The sequence below is a fragment of the Paralichthys olivaceus genome, chromosome 21, assembly GCF_024713975.1.
Source record: "Paralichthys olivaceus isolate ysfri-2021 chromosome 21, ASM2471397v2, whole genome shotgun sequence".
NCBI lineage: Eukaryota > Metazoa > Chordata > Actinopteri > Pleuronectiformes > Paralichthyidae > Paralichthys > Paralichthys olivaceus.
In genome coordinates, this window is record NC_091113.1 from 451,019 (window position 1) to 473,772 (window position 22,754).

Genomic DNA, 22,754 nt, shown 5'->3' on the forward strand with positions numbered 1-22,754 from the left:
TTTTTGCTTATTATCTGGAGGAAGTGGAGATGTCATTGTCTTTGTTTACAGTCTTTGATCTTGATTTACAGTCTTTGATCTTGATTAACAGTTATTATGTACTTATTATCATCAACTGTTTCTGCTCTAAAGTTTATTCTGCTGGTAAAACTTCACGTAAACATCACTACTGTCACATTTAACTTTACATCAACTACTGAAATATACATATATGAATATTGATATATGCTCAGTGGATTGTGAACTAGTGCTTGTGCGTAAACTGCTGTGTGTGGGGGGGGGGGGGGGGGGGTTGGATGACATCACCGCCCTGCTGGATATTTGGCTGCAGTCTGTGGCTCCTTCAGTTCGGAGCAGCGGGAGCCGGTGCGCCAACATGCGGACAGAGTGCAGCGAGCTGCGGGGCGCTGAGCGGCTTCACCGGGACCTGCTGACCGGGGGAGTCCGGGGCTGAGGCCGCCTGTCGTCCCGCAGGGATCCGAGTCATGGACTGTGAGGATCCGCTCCTCTGCGATCTAAGCTGCCTGTTGGATTCCTGTGTCAAACTCTGAGAGAAGAACGTCTGAGTGTGTTTGTGGATGCACTTTGCGCACTGAGTCTTTGGATGAACTGTGCGCACTGAGTCTTTGGATGAACTGTGCGCACTGAGTCTTTGGATGAACTGTGCGCACTGAGTCTTTGGATGAACTGTGCGCACTGAGCTGTGGAGCCGCTGTGGACGCGCACTGAGGACATGGATAACTGTTATTTCTTTGCTGTGTTTCTGCTCGTTCTCTCTATGGGCTTCAGGATCGAAGAGGGAATGTGCCAACACTATTATCTCCTCCGCCCCATCCCCAGTGACACTCTGCCCGTGGTGGAGCTGAAGGAGGACCCAGACCCGGTGCTGGACCCGAAGGAGAAGGACCTGAATGAGACGGAGCTCCGGAGCGCAATGGGCAGCCACTTCGACCCGCACTTCATGTCTGTGTCCTCCCCGGAGGACAAGTACTCAGGGAACGAGGATGTGAGCGACGCAGAGACGAGACAGAAACTCTCCGGGGCGATGCCCAAAGAGATCCGGGCCATGGAGTTCGAGGTGCAGCACGGGAAGAAGCAGAAGCCGAGTAAGAAGCTCCGGAGGCGCCTGCAGCTGTGGCTGTGGTCGTACGCGTTCTGTCCGGTGGTTTACGCATGGAACGACCTGGGCAGCAGGTTCTGGCCGCGCTACGTGAAGGTGGGGAGCTGCCTCAGTAAGAGGTCCTGCTCGGTGCCGGAGGGGATGCTCTGCAGACCCTCCAGGTCCACTCACTTCACCATCCTGAGGTGGCGCTGTCTGCAGAGGAGAGGCGGCCTCAAGTGCGCTTGGATCCCGGTTCAGTACCCGATCATCTCAGAGTGCAAGTGCGCGTGTCCGACCTGACTCTCGTCGTTATTCGATACACAAACTGAAAAACACTGAATAAAAAAAAATTCTCATGACTCATAACAACAAAATCTAAATTTCACTGATGATTGAAAAATCTTTTTATTACAAATCATTAAAACAGGTGTTTTTTACAGTGTGAGGGTGTAAATGTTTTTATCTGATGAACTTCAGTATTATTATAAATCATATTATCAGATCCACTGTATTTGATGTATCTGTTTGTATTTATGAAGAATCAATTACTTTCTGTGATTAAATGAATGAAGCTGTTTGTAAATTATTGTTCAGTGACGATGATTAAAAAACTTCCTAAAAATAAAAAGCTGCTTCACTCAAACTTATACTCAAACTAATTTTTTCTCTTTTTTCACCTCCTCAGAGGCGGAGGAAGTAATCCAATTACTCAGGGAAGTAAAAATACTGCAAGTCCTGCATTTTAAATGGTCCTTGAGTAAAAGTAATATACTGAGAGTATTAAAAAGAAATGCTCCCTGGGATCATTATTATTAATTCAATTAGCTGAATACAATAATTAAAAACGAAACAGGTTCATCACAAAACAGCTGAGAGATTAGAAATGACTTTTTATTGAACATTGATTCATAACATGAATTTAAAATGTGTTTTTCTCTTCATAAAGATTTTGAATCCAGCGGATGAAGAAGGGAAGTAAAAATCATTTGGAGAAAAAAAAAGTTTTAAAAGTTTTAGTACATAAACAGTGAGTTTGACCTCAGTGTGAAAAAAGGGATGAAGCTGAACACAGAACACAGTCACGTCAACATGACGTGACTGTGACCTTTGACCTTTGACCACCAGAATAAATATATTCTCATATAATCAGTTCGTCTGTGAACTGAGCATGAAGAATTTTCCTCGAGGCGTTTGAACACTACATTACCCATAAGCCTCGGCTGCTGTTGCTATGGAGAAGAAGAGTGAATCAGAGAAGCTGTAAATTAAAAATCAGATTCAGATTCAAGATGATTCGATTTTAAAGAATGGAGCTCTGTGATTGGATGTTTGTTACTGAAATGCATCATGGGAGTTGTAGTTGACTCTGCCCATGTTGACATCAGTCGAACTTCTCAGTGGTGATGACATCATCACGTTCATCATCATCTTCATTGCTGAGGTTGAACATGTCTCATCATCACCTCACCTCTTAGTTTCTCTTCCTCCTCCTCCTCCTCCTCCTCCTCTTCCTCCTCCTCCTCCTCCTCCTCCTCCTCCTCCTCCTCCTCCTCCTCTCGCGTATCAGACGTTTTCTCCTTGATTAAAGAAACTGGAGGATTTTCCAGGTTCAGGTTCAAAGCTGCTGAAAACTTTTCATCTCATTCGTCCTCAGATGTGAAAATATGTCAGAGATTCACGACGCGTCCTTGACTCGTCTGTTAATGAGACTCAGGACAGAGTCTGCTCCTCTGATGGAGGAGGAGGAGGTGTGTGTGTGTCTGAAGAACTAATGTGATGTTGTCGGAGTGATGGAAGGAGGAAGGAGGTGAAGGATTCAAACAGACTCTTATCTCTGCTGCAGAGAGGATTCAGGTCGAGGTCAACCCTGACTCTGATCGTTCATATTCTGAAGCTTAATGATTTGCAGCAGTACCACAGGAAACCATGGGGGGGCAGTGTAGCCAATCGTATGCTGAAACTTTCTGAGGAGAAACTTTGTGTTTGACAGAAACTACAGAATCGTTATTATTCACCTGAGACAATATGAACTTTATCACAACCCCTATGGTCAACATGTGTTGACTCTGTGCTGCCCTCTGGTGGATGTACTGCCACGACGGTGACATCGTTAGAACTGGACGCGTCTTTTTTGTTTTAAAGTAACAACAACAGAAACTTTGAGTTCCTCCACAGGAGATCCTGGTGAAATATAAAAATCCTCTGAGCCTCAGTCACACACTGATATAGTGCATGTACACACACACACACACACACACACACACACACACACACACACACACACACACACACAGTGGTGATGAGCCGTAAAAACAGGAGCAGAAGTCGGATGTTACACTGAGATGTTTCAAGATTTTCACTGTGGTGCGAGGAGACAGGCGGCATCTGCAGCCGCCCACTGCCAGGCCCGACGGCCGCCATGTCCACCCACACACACACCTACACACACACACACACACACACACACACACACACACACACACACACACACACACACACACCTACACACACACACACACACACACTTTTGTACTGTATAAATTAAATACTTTTCTCCAGAGTTATGAAAAACAAAAATTAGGCCACAAAAAGTTTAATAGTAAAAAGTTTGAGTGAGTTTAGATGATGAAGCGTTCGTTATAGAAAAAGACTCAATAAGAAAGAAAAGAAACAAATAAAAACAAAGTTTGTTTCTCGTGAGCAACAGGAAACGTTTCGTTTTTCTGTCAAACGACGTCACCACATTTTACTGTGATGAGGTTGATCCAAAGAATTCAGACAGTGTGTGTGTGTGTGTGTGTGTGTGTGTGTGTGTGTGTAGGTGTGTGTGTGTGTGTGTGTTAACAGGCTGCAGGTTTGTGTTGACAGTCAATGGTGTTAGTTCAGCAGCAGATTGATGACAGTCTGAGCCAAGAGGGAGACTCCTTCAGTCCAGACAGACACACACTCACTCACACACAGAGACACACACACACACACACTGCAGCCTGGGATTACCTGGCAGCAGTGTGTGTGTCTGTGTGTGTGTGTGTGTGTAGTTGTTGCCTGGTTTTATATATTTTTTATTTTTGTCATATTCAAGAAACAAGCTCTTATTCTGTCGGTCATCCAGAATCAAAGTGTCGCACTTTGTGAAAAACGTTATAAATATTAATATTCGGTACAAACCCAGAACTGCAGATAACGATTATTTCAATTTAACCAATTGATTATTTTCTAGAATTCTAATTTAATTGTTTATTAATTGTTTGTTTAAAAATAGTTTGTGCTGATGATGTTTAGTGTAAAATCATTATTACTCTAAAGAATAACGTTACAATTAAAAACATGTGTGTGTCTGTGTCAGTGTGTATGTGTGTGTGTCTGTGTGAGTGTGTGTCTGTGAGTGTCAGTGTGTGTGTGTACACTGCTCCACACTGCTCTAACTGTTTATACATACCACTGAGCTGTGAGGCTTCTCTGTCACCAACTGTTTACTCAAACTTATTTTGGGAAAATTCCACGTCTGTGCAGCTCCGACCATAAATCACTGAATCTGCAGCTTTGTGGGATGATAGCTGCTGTCAGTCACACACACACACACACACACACACACACACACACACACACACACACACACACTTGCTGCCAGCTGTCCTGCAGACATCATCCCTGTGTGATGAGTTGTATGTTTGTTTGTGTAACTAAGTACATTTACTCAGCTACTGCAGTGATGTGTGTGTAAACATCCAGCTCTGTCCCACTGATGATCATATTAATATAATAATATATTTACATGTATATATCATGTTACATACATGTGTTTTGTGTTTGAACTGTCCACTCATGAATCAGATCCGTTCATGTGGTTTATTATTGGTTATTGATGAGTTGATTATTTCACCTGCTCAGTTTATTTTTCAAACCTGAAACTTATTGATTAATAAACTCACAGAAAACTGTGAAAAATTTCATTATCAATATATTTGTATGTAAATTCTGTTATAAAGAACCTAAAGCTGCATTTCCTGTAAGGTTCTATATAAAGAGATCATAATTACATTGATGAGCAATAATTGATAACTCGGCCTCCAGGTGTATAACTTTACTCACATTATAAAACAACAATTCTATAATAATGATGAAGCTGTTTGTTCTTCAACATGAACTTCTAATAATAAGTGAACTTATCTTTAGTTGGTGTCGTGACCTCTGACCTCTGACACTGAGCAGCTTCATTGGCTGCCTGACAGAGCCACCTACTGGTGAAGGTGTGAACAGCAGCCGCAGACAGACTTCAGGTTGTTCTGGTTTATTTCAGAGGCTACACGTGTCCGAAGCTAATAAACCAACATGAGCACCAGATAAAGATCAACATGAAGAAACAGAAATCATATTTACAATATAAATTAACACATATTTCAAAGACACTGTGACGGTAAAACGTTTTAAAACTGTATAAAAGTGAGAAATGTTGTGATGCAGGAACGTCTCAGAACAGAGATCAGGGCGAGGAATCAGCTGTGCGTCGTTCAGGGAACAATCAGAAAATTAAAAACAGGAGCGTTCACATTCGAAACACCTTTGGTCCAACAACAAAAGACGATTTGAAAACCCCACGTGGGATCAGTTCATGGTTCAAAGTTCACGGATCACAGACGGACTTCACTTCTTTTTTTTTTTTTTCTTTTTTTAATATATTTTCAAAACATGCTGCTCTGGAAAATAAAGCCACATATTGTGTTTGGAGGTCCGACGAGCAAACGTCCTAATCAAACTAATCCTGGCGAGCAGCTGAGCGGCGGCAGTGGAACCTGAGGCACTGAAGAGGTGGCGTCGTACATCCATCAGTAGATTTAAACCGGCCCTAACACTTGAAGTGTTTTGTTTCTGTGGTGATGCTGTCGAATACTTGACCAGACTCCTCCTCACACAGACTGAACTTAGCGTCTCAACATCTGAGTTCCTACGATGTTTCAACAAACAGCAGGAGATTCGTGTCCATGACGATCTGTCTGTTGAGTTTCCTCCTTTGACGTCACTGGATGAAACTGCGAAACGTCTCCAGGAGTAAAAGTGTCTGAGAGTGACGAGCTGTTTGTAGACGAGCGGCGCAGGAACCCTGAGAGCTGCAGCAGGAGGGCGTCGGCTCCGGCAGAGCTCCGCGGGCCGCCGCAGCGTCAACGTTGCCTCAGTGGTTTCGTGGATTGAAGAATCCCACGCTGGTGGGAGACTCCTTCACCGTCACCGTGAGGAAGTTGGCCGTGACGTCAGTGACGAACACGTGTTCCAGAAGGTTCCGCGTCGGCCGCCAGTCTGTTTCTGTGTCCGATTCGGTGGCATTGTTGCCGAGGCTGGGCCGGCTGTTGCTGGGATACAGGGAGGCGCCGTGCTCTGATTCGCTGCTGCTGGTCTCGTCGGAGTCTCCGGTGCTGAGCTCGTTCAGGCTCCGGCTCTGAGAGTTCAGCCCGTGTTTCCTGTCCTCCTGCCTCCCGCCGCTGCTCCCTCGGCCAGAGCTGCCTCCTGCCAGCATGTCCTTCCCCCTGCCCTGCTCTGCAGCGCCACCTGCGGTCAGACCGGAACGCTGCCCTGACGCTGATGTTCGAGTCTCTTTCATACTCGCCACTCCTCCCTTAATCACGATGCTGCCGCTCCTTAAGCTCGACCTTGACGCTGCAGCGCTGCCTGTGTTGTTGCTCTGGAATCCGGCAGCACCCGGTGGTTTGCTGACGCTCTGCAGGTTGAGGGCTCGGAGGCTCAGCGCCTGATTGGCTCGTTCTCGAGATGTGGCCAGTGATGACTGTTTGGAGACACCGGAGCTCTGCTGTTTGTGTTGAACCAATGTGCTCTGACCTCCGACAGCGTCCTGCCTCCTCTGGCTCAGCTGGGAGCGCTGCGCCGCCGCCTGGCCGCCGCTGAAGCTGCTGTGAAGACTCATCGATGCTGAACCGCTGCTTTGTTTCAGCTGAGACACTTTGAAGCTGCCGCTGCCGGATTCTGACATGGAGCGCTTCAGCTCGGACACAGAGTTCTTACTTTGTGGTGACAGAGTGGCTTTGTGGTGGGAGGAGGACGGAGCAGAGGAGGACAGCGAGCGGTTGGTCCAGATGCAGCTGAGCGTTCCGGGTTTGGCGGCGGCGGTCTGAGAGAAGTTGCTGGCGGAGGAGGCGGAGCTGGCCACATCTCTGGAGCTCCTGCTCAGGCCGGTGTAAGTGAAGCTGGCCGGCTGCAGCGGCTTCTTCACGCCAGGCCGAGCCTCGTCTCTGGAGGGTCTGAGGACCTGGTGGTGGCGTGGAGGAGGAGTCGGTGGGGGAGAGGGAGAGGGAGGAGGAGGAGGAGAAGGAGGAGGAGGTCTGCTCTTCGCCTGTCGTAATGCTCTCACGTCGGGGTGGAGCGGCTTCCTCCCACGCTTCTTCTTGAGGGGGGGGTCGGGTTTGGCGAGCATGATCTGGGGCCTCTTCTGGGGGACGGGATGGACACGGGGGCCGGGCTTTGCCTTCTTTGTGTGCTCTTCATCTTCTGAGGAGGAGGAGGTCGACGACGAGAGGACGGAGGACGAGGAGGACGAGGAGCGGCTGTCCTTCGCCGTGGTTGGTGCCAGCTGTCGAAAAGAAGAAGAAGATGATGATGATGAGTGAAAGTGAAGGAGCTGAAGGTGAATCAGAATTAACGAAGCCGAGCTGCTTCACCAGAATCTTCCGCGGTCGACCTCTCGGCCTCTTCCCTTTCTTCTGGAACAGCAGCTCCCGCTCTTGTTCTCTAAAAACAAACAACTTCATTAAACCTCAGGTCGGTTACTAACCGAGAGAATCTGAAAACACTCAAACTCAACATTCAATCCTGTTGAACTTCATGTCAATCTCACCAACAACTGAAAACCCCACCTCTTGTGAAACGCTGCCAGTAACCTGGGGTCCAGAATGTTTTCCTCTGGTTCCCAACTGTTGTGTCTGAACAAATGAGATGAGCGTTAGAATCAAGAGCCCTGGACATTTCTAACAAACCATCAGTTCACTGAGAATTAACCTGCGACACATTTCTAATAGTTTCAGTGGATCCATCAGAAGCTCCTCGTGTTGTTCTCCTCCCTGATGATGAACCGGATGTGTCAGTGTTTAAACTGTCAGATAATAATGATGTGATGAACAGGACTCGGGTCAGTGAACGTCTCACTGGAGCTTTTTAACGGTCATGATTAAAGCTCGTGTCCGGTGAGGCGTTCAGGTGACCCGGCCGAGCCCGCGGCTGCTCCCGGTCCTGCAGCACTAGCCTCCCGGTGTGAAAACACAGAGGAACCGGACAACGGGAGGAGCAGCGGCGGCTGTTGGACGGTGAGTTCCACGGCTGCGGGGTGAGCTGGTGTTTTACCGCCGCTGTGGAGACGCGGACACCGGGCCACAGCCGCGCATTGTTCCTGGATGTGTCGGCTAGCAGCGGGCTAGCAGCGGTTAGCTCCAGAACTATCCCCAGGGCTAGCAGCGGTTAGCAGCGGGGCTAGCAGCGGTTAGCAGCGGGGCTAGCAGCGGTTAGCAGCGGTTAGCAGTGAGCTACTTACTTGGACGACCACCCCCTCCACTTCACCAGATATTCAAACTTCCCCTGCGGACAAACACACACACACACACCGTCAGAGACACACCGACTCCCGCCTGCTCCCTCCCCGGGTCCCGCTGCACCGGTACCGGCTGCTCTTACCTTCCTGGGCCGTTTGCTGAGGATACATTCTGCGTCAAATACCTGGCCGACTGTGACCCCCTCCATTACTACCGCAGCCCCTCCGCGGACACGCGCTCTGACCTCACACGGCCACCGTAGATCCCGTCACATGTAAACACGGTGTTACTGCAAACACATACACCAGTACACATGAAATACTGCAAACACATACACCAGTACACATGGAATACTGTAAACACATACACCAGTACACATGAAATACTGCAAACACATGCACCAGTACACATGAAATACTGCAAACACATACACCAGTACACATGGAATACTGTAAACACATACACCAGTACACATGAAATACTGCAAACACATGCACCAGTACACATGAAATACTGCAAACACATACACCAGTACACATGAAATACTGCAAACACATACACCAGTACACATGGAATACTGCAAACACATACACCAGTACACATGGAATACTGCAAACACATACACCAGTACACAGGGAATACTGCAAACACATACACCAGTACACATGAAATACTGCAAACACATACACTATTAATCAATTAATCGTGTATAACTATCATAAACACATTAATGCAAAATAAGATATACAAACAAAAGGAAATACAAAATATTAAAATTATGTTCATTAAATTAATCAAATAAACACAAGAATACACCAGAACATTACACATGAACGACTTTAAATATAATATATCATAAAATCAAATATAGATGAAAATAAAAAAATATAAAGGGTAATTCTTTTTATAAAATAAATGAATTACACAAAATATTAAAATTATTATTAAAACAAATAAGAACACAACATCCACACATAAAACTAAAATAAAGTAAATAATAAAAACTATATAAATTATCATCCATGGACTTGAGGGTCAGAGGTTTAGTTTAATATAAGTTTTAATGTGTTGTTAATAATAATAATAATGAAACACAAAACTAGACACTAAATGAAAACACACCAGAGTAGAAAAGTTGTTTTAATGTGAATCACTGTAGAATAAATGTATTAAAATCAATATGGTGGAGTAATGAGTAATCCATTACATTTGAATGGTACTGGAGTAATGTGGTCGTTACTTGGTCCTCACAAGTACACAAAGAAGAAACCAGTGCGGAACCTTTGTGCCGGTGAGCTCAGTCCGGGGGAGCGCGTTCTGCGTCGCACCACAGTTACGTGTGTAACATGGTAGTGATCGTGTCGGAGCCGCAGAGTCACAGGTAAAACATTTCAAATCTGAACTTTAATAACCTTTTATTCATTCACACCATGAGACTGAACTTGTTGTTGCATCGACTCTCGTTTGTTAAATTTAACATTTTTTCAATTAAAGATCGATAAAGATCAGAACAATGTCATTTTACTGCAATAATCGTATTTAACCGTAACTATACTTCACTGCACGTTTAAACACACGAACAGAGCTCGAGGTAAAAACTTGATAAACGAAGTATTTTCTGTGTTTTGTCTCAATAACGCTCACGTGACAATAACACACGAGACTTTTCTACGTTCTACTCGGTTCACCGGTAAATTCGGCTCGTCAGAGTCTGACTCAGAGATTTCTTCCTATTTCCTGCTCAGGTCACATTAAAGCAGCCGCTGATAAGACGCTGAGCCTTGTGTCGTCCTCTCAGGAGAGCACACTGACTCATGTTTCTGAGGTTTCTACTGTTGGTGATGGTTTGACTCTTGCTGAGTTATGAACAGACGATGTTGCACCTTGTTAAGATCGATGAGACAAACTGTGATTTGTGTATATTAGACAAAACAAATATCATTTGACGGACTGATAATGAAACGTTCAGAGCTGAAGTTGTCTGTCCTCCAGGTGATTGTCCCTGCTGCAGCTTCAGGTGTGAACTGACTCCAGGACCGGCCATGCTGCTGTCTCTCCTGCTGCGTCCGCCCCTCCCCTCCCCTCCCGTCTCCACACTGTTGTCAAAATGCGTCCGAACGTTGCGGTTTGATGCCGGCAGGATGCTGCACTCTCAGACTGAACACTTCTTGCAGCGGAGGCTTCCCCTGTGCGTCCAGAGCCGAGGAGCCAAGAGCCGAGGCAGAAAGAGCCGGGGTCCGGAGGAAGACTGGAAGACCAGGAACAAGACGGTGCTGACGTACATCGCTGCAGCCGGGGTGGGGATGATCGGCCTGTCGTACGCTGCGGTGCCACTCTACAGACTCTACTGTCAGGTGAGGACGGGGATGGACTAAAACTCCTGACCCCCAGCTGTGTGACCCCTGTGTGACCCCTGTGTTTGTCTGACAGGCGGCTGGGCTCGGCGGCACGGCGGTGGCCGGCCACGACACGAGTGTGGTGGAGACGATGAAGCCAGTGAAGGAGCGTGTTCTCAAGATCACCTTCAACGCCGACACACACGCCAGCATGCAGTGGAACTTCAGACCGCAGCAGTCGGAGATCTTTGTAAGAACGACTTCACCATCAACCACTTTTCACGGACATCAGCTTCATAAACTGAAGTTTAGAGGAAACGTTGTCATAGACTGTTCATCTGTAGATTTGAAGGTTTTAAACTGTTTGTGTCGTGCAGGTGGTTCCAGGTGAGACAGCGCTGGCTTTCTACAGAGCCAAGAACCCCACAGACAAACCGATCATCGGCATCTCCACCTACAACGTGGTTCCCTTTGAGGCGGGACAATACTTCAACAAGATCCAGGTACGAGTCATCATCTCGATGTCAAACATTATTTTGTTCTCTTTCTCTCAGTTACACCTTTAATAACCTTTTAGTAATATTTACTTCCTGCATCCCGCTGTGTTTTCCTGCCGCCCGTGTGCAGTGTTTCTGCTTCGAGGAGCAGCGTCTGAACCCACACGAGGAGGTCGACATGCCCGTCTTCTTCTACATTGACCCCGAGTTCGACGAGGACCCCAGGATGGCCCGAGTGAGCACCATCACCCTCTCATACACCTTCTTCGAGGCCAAGGAGGGCGAGAAACTCCCTCTGCCTGGATACAGCTACAACTGAGCCAACGGCCGCTGCCGCACGGAGAGGACGCAGTGAGACCTGAACCTGGGCCGAGGTTTGATTCTTATCCCAGTCTGAGTCAGTAACGCAGGAAAAGAAGAAAAATAATCCAAGACTTCTTTCTTTGACACCGAAGCTTCAACCAGAGACGACGACACGTCTCCAGAAATGAAGCCAAAATATCTCAGATACGAACGCTTCCATCTTGTGGTGATTACATCATTTGCAGTCAGAGTCTGTGCAGTAGTGATCGTGGGGTGGAGCTGCGGTATCAAGGTCCCGCCCATACACGCTCTCGACCAATCCTGAGTCAGTCTCAGTTGTCAATCAAGACATCTTGTTTTTATATCATCAAATAACTAATAAACCCAAACTGATCAGAATCACTCACATCAGTGAGATGAGAACGAGCTGAAATGACAGAAACATCTTTACAAACATTTATTTAACGTCTACTTTGATTTTTAGTTTGGTCCATGTCCCATCTGCTAACATGGTGGAGGAGGGTTTATGAGCTATACTGCAGCCAGCAGCCAGGGGGCAACCAGATGTTTTGGCTTCACTTTTTGGGCACTGTCATGTCGTCCATCTTTATTTATAGTGTGTCTGCGACTCATTGATGCTGATGCAGCCTTGCAGATTTTTTTTCGTGAGACTAAGTTATTCACAGCTCAGTGTCGGAACACGACAGAATAAATCGATTCCAAGATTCCTCGTGGAAAAGCCCTTGAAGACAAAAGGTGTTGGTTTTAGAACACTCAGATTTATTAACACCAGTTTTCGGCCTCAGTGGAAGACAGAAGCTCTTTGGTTCATCTGGTCGCGACACTGAAGAGAAAAACATCAGAACTGAACTGTTTCCTGGACGCACCGCTCTGCTGATCTGATGGTGTGTCACAGACTGTTATTGTAAATGATGATTAAATTATTTTATAGTTGATTATTGAATTGATAAAGATCAATAAATATGGCTGATGCAGAGATTTCAATCAGATGAAGATGTGAAATTTGTTCAGGTTTATAGTCACTACTCGACTGTATCTGCCTCTTGTGGACACCAGGGGGCAGCAGAGGAGACGAGCTTCAACTGTTCATGTAAAAGGCTTCAGTTTGAAGCTCTGCTGTCATGCTTTTATTGTGGAGGCTCTGACAGGAAGTGGGATGCTCCTCTCACCTATTGATTGACGTCCTTGGCGACAAATCCCAGCTCGTGGTTTCCCTAGCAACTCAACGGCTGGACCAATCAGAGAACAGGGATCTCCACTCCCCCCCCCAGCAGCAGAGGGGGCGGGGGGCAGGCTCGTGCTCGTCAGTCCTGAAGTGCGTAAAAGCGCGCGTCTGTGTCCGGTCACCACTCTCATGTAAACACGCGCACAGTCTTCGTCGGGGACGCGCAGCAAGTTTCACCTTTAATTTCCTCACGCGCTGTCTCACCTGTGCACCGCGAGGAGGGGGAGGGAATCGAACTCGTGTCATGATGGGACACCGCTGCTGTCGCCATCATCCACCGAGAGGATGAGCCGGAGCAGCCCGCTGCGGGCGCACCACTTCCTGCTCAAGTTCCTGCTGGTGGGAGACAGCGACGTGGGGAAGGGAGAGATCCTGGAGAGTCTGCAGGGGGGGGGGTCCGAGTCCCCCTACGGGTACAACATGGGTGAGTGGGGGGAGAGTGAGGGGAGAGAGAGGGGAGAGAGAGGGGGAGGAGTGTGAGGGGGTGAGAGAGTGAGGGGGGTGAGTGTGAGGGAGAGAGTGAGGGAGAGAGTGAGGGAGAGAGTGAGGGGGGTGAGTGTGAGGGGGTGAGAGAGTGAGAGAGTGAGGGGGGTGAGTGAGAGGAGAGTGAGAGTGAGGGGGTGAGTGAGAGGAGTGTGAGGGGGTGAGAGAGTGAGAGAGTGAGGGAGAGTGTGAGAGAGGGAGAGTGAGGGGGGTGAGTGAGAGGAGATTATATCTATAATATTAAGTAATAAATCTATGTATATATCTATAATATAAAGATCTATGTATATATCTATAATATAAAGATCTATGTATATATCTATAATATAAAGATCTATGTATATATCTATAATATAAAGATCTATGTATATATCTATTATATAAAGATCTATGTATATATCTATAATATACAGATCTATGTATATATCTATAATATAAAGATCTATGTATATATCTATATAAAGATCTATGTATATATCTATTATATAAAGATCTATGTATATATCTATAATATAAAGATCTATGTATATATCTATTATATAAAGATCTATGTATATATCTATTATATAAAGATCTATGTATATATCTATAATATAAAGATCTATGTATATATCTATTATATAAAGATCTATGTATATATCTATAATATAAAGATCTATGTATATATCTATAATATACAGATCTATGTATATATCTATAATATAAAGATCTATGTATATATCTATATAAAGACGGAGCATGTGACCATAGACTTCAACACATTAACACAATAAATCTTTTTCATATTTCACACATGGAGCTGACTGAGGGGGCGGAGCAAGAGAGGAGGTCAAAGGTCAGGGGTGAAAGTACATCTGAGTCAAGTCTGAGACTGAAACCGTCACGTTATAAAAACATACGTGAACATTTTCTGAGGTTCTGGATCAGAACCTGAAGCTGATGATGATGTTTGAGGAGAATGTGGCGAGCTGATGGAAACACAGCCATGTCTGCTGTTTCTGGGTCAGCTCGTTAACTGGAGGCCCGGCGGCAGGAGCAGACATGGCTGTGGTCGGCTGAAGTTTAGTGGTCGGCTGAAGTTTTGTGGTCGGCTGAAGTTTAGTGGTCGGCTGAAGTTTAGTGGTCGGCTGAAGTTTAGTGGTCGGATTGTTCGGAGCGGCGGCTGCCTTCACTGACACCGGCCCAACGTCCAGAGAAGAGCTGCGGTTAGAGGAGGACGCCAGAACCACAGCGAGCGACCACGCAGGCCAAGAAGAATGCTCTCTAACAGAGCTCCGTTTCTGTGATTGGCTCTACAGCTGATGGTCATTACTCACAAACGGGACGTGGAGAGAAGCCAGCGCTCGCTTGTTTTAACTCCCATGATCCTCTCTGTTTCATAACATCTTTCTGCTTGTTGTGTAACTTCACAACAACTCTGCTCTCCATGTTCTGAACGAGAGCGAGAAGCCAAAGCTTTGAAAATCCCAGAGATCCTCAGGAAGAGTGTGTGTGTTAGTGTGTGTTAGTGTGTGTTACAGTGTGTGTGTGTGTTAGTGTGTGTTACAGTGTGTTACAGTGTGTGTGTGTGTTAGTGTGTGTTACAGTGTGTTAGTGTGTGTTACAGTGTGTGTTAGTGTGTGTTACAGTGTGTGTGTGTGTGTTACAGTGTGTGTGTTACAGTGTGTGTGTGTGACAGTGTGTGTTACAGTGTGTGTGTGTGTGTTACAGTGTGTGTTACAGTGTGTGTGTGTTAGTGTGTGTTACAGTGTGTCTGTTACAGTGTGTGTGTGTTAGTGTGTGTTACAGTGTGTGTGTTACAGTGTGTGTGTTACAGTGTGTGTTACAGTGTGTGTTACAGTGTGTGTTACAGTGTGTGTGTGTTAGTGTGTGTTACAGTGTGTCTGTTACAGTGTGTGTGTGTTACAGTGTGTGTTACAGTGTGTGTGTGTGTTACAGTGTGTGTGTGTGTGTGTGTGTGTGTGTGTGTTACAGTGTGTGTGTTGTGGTGCTCTGTAGGATGATGAAGGTGTTGCCAGGAGAAGTCGACTCATTCCTCTGGATGTTCGCTCCCACTCGTTCAGACGCTGTGACCTCACACGTCAGAAACACAGGTTTATTTTAAGGAAGTACAAAGTCACACACAGTGTGTGTGTGTGTGTGTGTGTGTGTGTGTGTGTGTGTGTGTGTGTGTGTGTGTGTGTGTGTGTGTGTGTTCAGTTTTCATTCGTCCCGTTTGGTTTCAGGAATCGACTACAAGACGACCATCATCCTTCTGGACGGGAGAAGAGTCAAACTGCAGCTGTGGTACGTTCCTCAGACGCCACAGGTCCGCTCCCCTCATCCTGTTCGGATCATGTGACCGGGAATAAACAGGAAGTGAAGCCACTTTAACAAGATTCAACGACTTCAGACGAGTCGACAGCAGCACTGAAATAAAAGCAGCATCCGTAACCATAGCAACAGTACGCATCACATACACGGACATCACACATGTGAACATTAACTGTGCTGCGCTCGTGTGACAGTTGAATCATGAACTGTTTCACTGACAGTTGATAAATAATGATGTTGAATTATTATTTAACGTTAAATCTTATTTCTCATGTTTGGACACGAGGACAATTCTGCAGGTTTAAAACCTCCGCACGCTCAGAGCAGGAGGAAACTGTGTGTGGGATTATAATGCACTTCAAGCACCACACAGAGACACACACACAGAGAGACACACTGAGAGACACACTGAGAAACACACAGAGAGAGACACACACTGAGAGACACACACACTGAGAGACACACTGAGAGACACACAGAGAGACACACAGAGAGAGACACACACTGAGAGACACACTGAGAGACACACAGAGAGACACACACACTGAGACACACACACTGAGAGACACACACAGAGAGACACACTGAGAGACACACAGAGAGAAACACACTGAGAGACACACACAGAGAAACACTGAGAGACACACACAGAGAAACACACACTGAGAGACACACAGAGAGACACACACTGAGACATAGACAGCTAAACCGCCTCATCCGCTTAAACATCAAACAAAGTTTCCGATTAATAAATAAATTTTGACTCGACTAAAAATACCTCAGAGAGGCTGAGTGTGTGAGTGTGTGAGTGAGTGTGTGTGTCTGTGAGTGTGTGTGTCTGTGAGTGTGTGTGTGTGTGAGTGTGTGTGTCTGTGAGTGTGTGTGTCTGTGAGTGTGTGTGTCTGTGAGTGTGTGAGTGTGTGTCTGTGTGTGTGTGAGTGTGTGTGTCTGTGAGTGTGTGAGTGTGTGTGTCTGTGAGTGTGTGTGTGTGTGAGTGTGTGTCTGTGAGTGTGTGTGTGTATATTAATAACGTTGTGTGCCTCTCCTCTGGCTACACACCCTTTGAGTAAATCTCAGACGATGCTCCAGTTGAAATATTGACTGTTCTGTAAAGTGACTGAGTGTTGATCACATGAAGTAACGTGTCGAGTGGAGTAGGAGTCATGATGACACACTTTGTGTTGACGGACTCGTCCTGTCAGATTCTGGAGCTGATCCCAGTTTAGTCTGAACCTAAACATCAACGGTTCCTCAGAGCGACGCTGTCCGACCCTCGGACCGATCACAGGAGGTTGAGACAGCATTAAACAATAGAAGAAGAAGCAGAGCAGTCTTCAACGACAGATAGAAGTTCTTGAATATTCAAAACAATGTCAAAGATATGAACTCATCTGTCTCGAGGACAGGTTTGATTCCTCTGTCACAGTCAGAGTCTCAGGATCAGTTCATGAAGAATCCATCTTGTTTTCAAGGAACCAACGTGTCGGAGCAGCTGATTTATAATCCAGCAGCTGCCGACAGCCAGCGTCCTCATGAGCCAATCAAAACACTCCTCTGGTTCAGCTCCTGAGCTGTTAAGAGACACACGGGACTCTGGACACAACAAACTAAAACCACTGCACAAGCCCCTGGGTTCTGAAGGGGACGGACAGACGGACGAGTTCATGGCCTAGAGTCAGCACCAACCAGTCCGAGGTCAAGATGAACCAGTCCCAGGTCAACGACCAAATAAAGAGTTTACAATTCAAAGTCTGTAGACGAATCCAGAATCAAGACGAGCGAGTCTAGAGGCGACACAATGTGATCAATCGCTGGCCAATCACAGCGCTGGTTCAAATTTGAGAGCAACAGTTCTCAAGTCAAAATCAAATGTTTGAGACAAAGTGGAGACCAACGTGTCCCGAGTGAAGACAAAGAAACATGAAGCTGTTTATTCTCTGTTGTTTCAGGGACACGTCTGGTCAGGGACGATTCTGCACCATCTTCAGATCCTACTCCAGAGGAGCACAGGTGATCTTCATGAGACTTTTATTTTCTTAAACCTCTGTTACACCTGCCGGTCAGGGCAGCTAATACTTAGTTAGCTTTGTGCCTTGTCGCTAATTAGCTACAGCTAGTGTTAAGTTAGCTTTGTTCCTCGTACCAGCTAACGAGGAACATATGATTACGTAACGTAATCATATGTTTGCTGGTGCTAGTGTTAGCTGGTGCTGTGTTGCTAGTAGCTTAGCCTAAATGTTGTGCTAGCTTTGTTCTTGCTACTGAAGCAAAAGCTTTTTTTATTCACATACATTCATTTATTTGTTTTATTTATTCACTGATTGATTTCTGACGTCACCACAACAAAACATCCAATGTGCAGATTTTCAATTATAAAAAATAAAACTGAGAAAACAAACAACACATTTATTTCAAAAAATTTAATCATTGCAATGAAATGATGTTTTCACTTGTTTTCATTTTTCATAAAATGTCATGAAAATGCTGGTTGCACATTATTTGTAATAAAAGTATATTTTCTCCTCTGCTCACCAGGGAGTTATTCTGGTGTATGACATCACCAACCGCTGGTCCTTTGATGGAATTGACAGGTGGATCAAAGAGATAGACGAGGTCAGTGATTGATAATCAATAATCAATAATAAATCATATATAATCAATAATAAATCATATATAATCAATAATAAATCATATATAATCAATAATAAATCATATATAATATATAATCAATAATAAATCATATATAATCAATAATAAATCATATATAATATATAATCAATAATCATAATACATCTGTTTGACTGTTTCTGTGCTGTTGCGTGACGTCATGTTTCTCATTGTTGACATGTTATTTAACAGACTGACCAACAATGAGTCACAACAACCCACACACACACACACACACACACACACTTTTATGTTTTATAACCTGATTCCTCGTCTCTGGACTGAAGGTGAGAAACATTTCTCTTTGAAGGATGTTAAGACACATATTTAATGTGGAACTAACATGTGGACACATGAAGAGACACTGACAGTTGTTGTCTTCAGTTATCAACATGTGGACACATGAAGAGACACTGACAGTTGTTGTCTTCAGTTATTAACATGTGGACACATGAAGAGACAGTTGTCTTCAGTTTTAGTAAAACAAGGAGCAGGAACACAGATGCTGTCATGTCACAGTTTCACCTTCAGACACAACTCAGGGCCAAAAACTATAAAGTATATTTCAAATTTTATATCAAAATCGTACCTTTTTCCCAGCATGCCCCAGGGGTGCCTAAGATCCTGGTGGGGAACCGTCTCCATCTGGCCTACAAGCGTCAGGTGACCACGGAGCAGGCGCAGGTGTACGCTGAGAAACTGGGCGTCACCTTTTTCGAGGTCAGTCCGCTGTGTAACTTCAACATCACCGAGTCGTTCACTGAGCTCGCCAGAGTCGTGCTGATGAGACACGGCATGGAGCGACTGTGGAGGCCCAACAAAGGTCTGCACATACATGTCACTGTGGGAACACACGTGTCACAGTGGGAACATACATACGTGTCACTGTGGGAACATACATACGTGTCACTGTGGGAACATACATACGTGTCACTGTGTGAACATACGTGTCACTGTGGGAACATACGTGTCACAGTGGGAACATACATACGTGTCACTGTGGGAACATACATACGTGTCACTGTGGGAACATACATACGTGTCACTGTGGGAACATACATGTCACAGTGGGAACATACATACGTGTCACTGTGGGAACATACATGTCACAGTGGGAACATACATACGTGTCACTGTGGGAACATACATACGTGTCACTGTGGGAACATACATACGTGTCACTGTGGGAACATACATGTCACAGTGGGAACATACATACGTGTCACTGTGGGAACATACATACGTGTCACTGTGGGAACATACATACGTGTCACTGTGGGAACATACATGTCACAGTGGGAACATACATACGTGTCACTGTGGGAACATACATACGTGTCACTGTGGGAACATACATACGTGTCACTGTGGGAACATACATGTCACAGTGGGAACATACATACGTGTCACTGTGGGAACATACATACGTGTCACTGTGGGAACATACATACGTGTCACTGTGGGAACATACATGTCACAGTGGGAACATACATACGTGTCACAGTGGGAACATACATATGTGTCACTGTGGGAACATACGTGTCACTGTGGGAACATACGTGTCACTGTGGGAACATACATACGTGTCACTGTGGGAACATACTATATTTATAATCGCCGGAGAACATCATCATGCTGACGTCCATAAATCACAGAAACTAGAAGCTGCTTGTAGTTTCAGAATAGTTTTCTTCAGAATCACAATGATCTGGTGACAGTTTTCAGTTTTCATTATTTGTTTCTGCTGAAAACAAAAAGCCTTAAAGATCCAAACTGTTCTAAAAGTTTTACACAAAGTTTCCATCGCGTCCTCAAAGGTTTGCAGTTTGCATTAGCAGGTCTGTGCTGCCCTCTGCTGGACAACAGTAAAAATACCACACACATTCTCACAAATGGTTGAATTTTAGAGGCACAGTGACGAACAGTTTCATTCAGCATGTATTTCACTTTTTTCTACAGTTTATTTGTGTATGTAACGAGGGAACGCTTGTCCTCCAGGTTCGGTCTGTGACGTCTTCAGAGCGAAATCAATATCATTGGTTGGTTGATTGATTGATTGGTTGGTTGAATGATTGATTGATTGGTTGATTGATTGGTTGATTGGTTGATTGATTGGTTGATTGGTTGACTGATTGATTGATTGGTTGATTGGTTGATTGATTGATTGATTGATTGGTTGATTGATTGATTGATTGATTGATTGGTTGATTGGTTGATTGGTTGATTGGTTGATTGATTGGTTGATTGATTGATTGGTTGATTGATTGATTGATTGATTGGTTGATTGATTGATTGGTTGATTGATTGGTTGATTGATTGATTGGTTGCCTCTCTGTGTCTCTGTGTCAGTGTTGAGTCTTCAGGACCTCTGCTGTCGCTCCATCGTCTCCTGCACCCCCGTCCACCTGGTGGATAATCTCCCCCTCCCGCTCGCTCTCAAGTCCCACCTCAAGTCCTTCTCTGTGGCCAACGGACTTAACACCCGCATGATGCACGGACGCTCCTACTCCGTCACCAAGAGGACCGGTGGGACGCTGGTGAAAAAACCCAAATTGATCAGGGCGCCACCGCTGAGCCCGTTGGCACAGAGCTGCAGAAACAGCTGTAAAATCTCCTAACAGCTGGACGCACGCGTGTGTTGTCAGTGAACGCACCAACGCCTGGTTTCTACATGATGAGATTCATGACTCCAGGAACTGATTTGTTTCTTAAAACTGAGTTTCACTGGAATGAGCTGAGGGTCGACTCTGTTCGCTGGAACTAAACTACAATTTATAAGTTAAAAACCGTCAATGAAGTTTTTATAAATCTGTTTGAAAATGGTTGTTTGATAATGTACATTGAATTTTGGTCTGTTTTGTTGTTTTGATATATTTTATACAGGAAATGACATCATGTCCAAATCAACAGTAAACGTGTCGTAAAGCAACTTCATTATTCCACAGCCGCCATTTTGAATCTAATGTATAAAAGCCACTGCTGGAAAAAAAAATGAGATAAAACATATGATGAGACAAAGGTTTTAATAAGAAGTATTACAATAAAATATGCACATTAACTCAATCATAACATAATTCAGTTATGAAATATGATGTCAGTTATAATTTGGGTGAAGTCAAACTTTATTCTCTTTGTCTCATTTTGACAATATTGCAACTTTTTTTCTTATCAAATTATTTTTTAAGTAATTTTAAATAATTAAAATGTCAAAGAAACTTTTAAAATCAAATTAAAATCATAAAGTTAGAATTGTTAGTTTTATCAAAAGCTCCAGATTCTCACAGAATTCATTCTCAAAATGTTACAAAATCTAAGCTTCAAATAATTCAGTTTTTTCTCAATCCAACATTTTTTTAAATAATTTTTTTAAACATCACAATTTCTTCAACCATTAATTAAACACTAATTTTCTGAAAGAGGTTTTTTATCGTCGTGCAACTTTTTCATTCATCTTTTTTCCCTCAGAACGTTATGACTATTTCAAATTGGCTTCAATGCTGTCTCTCAGTCCCCGGGTGGAATTCTCCATTAACCACACGTTTTCTTCTTCCTCAGGATGTTTTCTACAAATGAACACAATGACACGCACACATTTGTACGTATAAACTCTATGGACACTGTATTTTTGCACAATGAAAACAATGAATACATTTAAATCTTTGTGTCTGAGATGAAGTTTAACACTTTCTTTTACTTTGTGATCAGTTTTCAGGTCATCAAAGTCAAACCTGTTTTTTCAGACGCACACAGCTGCAGTATGTGAACAATATGTGAACGTATTGTAAATATGAATGTTTGATGATGATTGAGAATCTGTGGATTTGTCTGAGCTGTTTTATCAGAGTTTAATAAGACGCACCTTCACAATAAATCTCTTACACACTTCCTGTGGTTTTAGATCAGCTACACAACAAAAACACAACATATCATTTTATTTATTCATTATTTATTCTGGGTTTGTCTCCTGATGAATCCAGAAATCTGACAGTGATGTTCAGGCAGACTCCATTTAGTCATTTTTTTCTACAATTTCTGTATTTTTACATTTATTATTTCTATATTTCTACATGTTTTTACTTAGTTCTACATTTTGATATGCATTTATTTATACCTGCAATTATTTGTTCATGTATGGATTTTTAAAATTCCTACATTTATATTTTAACTACAGTATTTCTGCATTACATTATATTGAAGTATAATGTTGTAGTATATTGTATTATTTATATTCTAAGTGAATACTTGGAGCAGTTTATACCTGTGGTTTCTACAGCG

The 22,754-nt window shown here is 44.3% G+C and overlaps 4 protein-coding genes across 7 annotated transcripts; 3 read left to right on the top strand and 1 right to left on the bottom strand.

Annotated features, from left to right (window-relative positions):
• Window positions 1-351: 351 nt before the first annotated feature.
• On the top strand, window positions 352-1,749 carry nog3 (noggin 3). Its single transcript, XM_020111610.2, has one exon. It carries the CDS (start codon window positions 734-736, stop codon window positions 1,400-1,402), a length of 669 nt encoding a protein of 222 aa, XP_019967169.1. The 5' UTR covers window positions 352-733; the 3' UTR covers window positions 1,403-1,749.
• A 3,628-nt stretch (window positions 1,750-5,377) lies between these two features.
• Window positions 5,378-8,941, bottom strand: LOC109645928 (chromobox protein homolog 2-like). 2 transcript variants are annotated; one of them, XM_020111611.2, is made up of 5 exons: window positions 8,777-8,941; window positions 8,637-8,680; window positions 7,966-8,031; window positions 7,771-7,840; window positions 5,378-7,682 (listed from the first exon to the last, which is right to left on the bottom strand). In XM_020111611.2, the coding sequence occupies exons 1-5, from the start codon at window positions 8,840-8,842 to the stop codon at window positions 6,273-6,275; spliced, it is 1,656 nt and encodes a 551-aa protein (XP_019967170.2). In that variant the 5' UTR covers window positions 8,843-8,941; the 3' UTR covers window positions 5,378-6,272. The 2 variants fall into 2 exon arrangements, with proteins under 2 accessions (XP_019967170.2, XP_019967171.2); XM_020111612.2 differs by lacking the exons at window positions 8,637-8,680; window positions 8,777-8,941 and adding an exon at window positions 8,108-8,281.
• cox11 (cytochrome c oxidase assembly homolog 11 (yeast)) lies at window positions 8,212-12,775 on the top strand. 3 transcript variants are annotated; one of them, XM_069517233.1, is made up of 5 exons: window positions 8,212-8,412; window positions 10,627-10,988; window positions 11,065-11,220; window positions 11,348-11,473; window positions 11,598-12,775. In XM_069517233.1, exons 2-5 carry the CDS (start codon window positions 10,677-10,679, stop codon window positions 11,784-11,786), a joined length of 783 nt encoding a protein of 260 aa, XP_069373334.1. In that variant the 5' UTR covers window positions 8,212-8,412; window positions 10,627-10,676; the 3' UTR covers window positions 11,787-12,775. The 3 variants fall into 3 exon arrangements, with proteins under 3 accessions (XP_069373334.1, XP_019968584.2, XP_019968585.2); XM_020113025.2 differs by lacking the exon at window positions 8,212-8,412 and adding an exon at window positions 9,883-10,015; XM_020113026.2 differs by lacking the exon at window positions 8,212-8,412 and adding an exon at window positions 9,900-10,015 and having other exon boundaries at window positions 10,612-10,988.
• A 388-nt stretch (window positions 12,776-13,163) lies between these two features.
• Window positions 13,164-21,237, top strand: rab40b (RAB40B, member RAS oncogene family). Its single transcript, XM_069517232.1, has 6 exons — window positions 13,164-13,440; window positions 15,725-15,785; window positions 17,762-17,822; window positions 18,348-18,425; window positions 19,080-19,302; window positions 20,829-21,237. The coding sequence occupies exons 1-6, from the start codon at window positions 13,302-13,304 to the stop codon at window positions 21,095-21,097; spliced, it is 831 nt and encodes a 276-aa protein (XP_069373333.1). The 5' UTR covers window positions 13,164-13,301; the 3' UTR covers window positions 21,098-21,237.
• The last annotated feature ends 1,517 nt before the right edge of the window (window positions 21,238-22,754 follow it).

What these genes read in the sequence shown, in the direction of transcription:
- nog3 (XM_020111610.2), top strand. Translation starts at nt 734, where the DNA reads ATGGATAACTGTTATTTCTTTGCTGTGTTTCTGCTCGTTCTCTCTATG.
- LOC109645928 (XM_020111611.2), bottom strand. Translation starts at nt 8,842, where the DNA reads ATGGAGGGGGTCACAGTCGGCCAGGTATTTGACGCAGAATGTATCCTC. An exon ending in TGGAGGGGGTGGTCGTCCAA is followed by an intron (nt 8,032 to 8,636) that starts GTAAGTAGCTCA and finishes TCATTTGTTCAG; the next exon opens with ACACAACAGTTGGGAACCAG. An exon ending in GTCGACCGCGGAAGATTCTG is followed by an intron (nt 7,683 to 7,770) that starts GTGAAGCAGCTC and finishes TCTTTTCGACAG; the next exon opens with CTGGCACCAACCACGGCGAA.
- cox11 (XM_069517233.1), top strand. Translation starts at nt 10,677, where the DNA reads ATGCTGCTGTCTCTCCTGCTGCGTCCGCCCCTCCCCTCCCCTCCCGTC. An exon ending in CGCAGCAGTCGGAGATCTTT is followed by an intron (nt 11,221 to 11,347) that starts GTAAGAACGACT and finishes TGTGTCGTGCAG; the next exon opens with GTGGTTCCAGGTGAGACAGC. An exon ending in AATACTTCAACAAGATCCAG is followed by an intron (nt 11,474 to 11,597) that starts GTACGAGTCATC and finishes GCCCGTGTGCAG; the next exon opens with TGTTTCTGCTTCGAGGAGCA.
- rab40b (XM_069517232.1), top strand. Translation starts at nt 13,302, where the DNA reads ATGAGCCGGAGCAGCCCGCTGCGGGCGCACCACTTCCTGCTCAAGTTC. An exon ending in CCCCTACGGGTACAACATGG is followed by an intron (nt 13,441 to 15,724) that starts GTGAGTGGGGGG and finishes GTTTGGTTTCAG; the next exon opens with GAATCGACTACAAGACGACC. An exon ending in ACTGTGGAGGCCCAACAAAG is followed by an intron (nt 19,303 to 20,828) that starts GTCTGCACATAC and finishes TCTCTGTGTCAG; the next exon opens with TGTTGAGTCTTCAGGACCTC.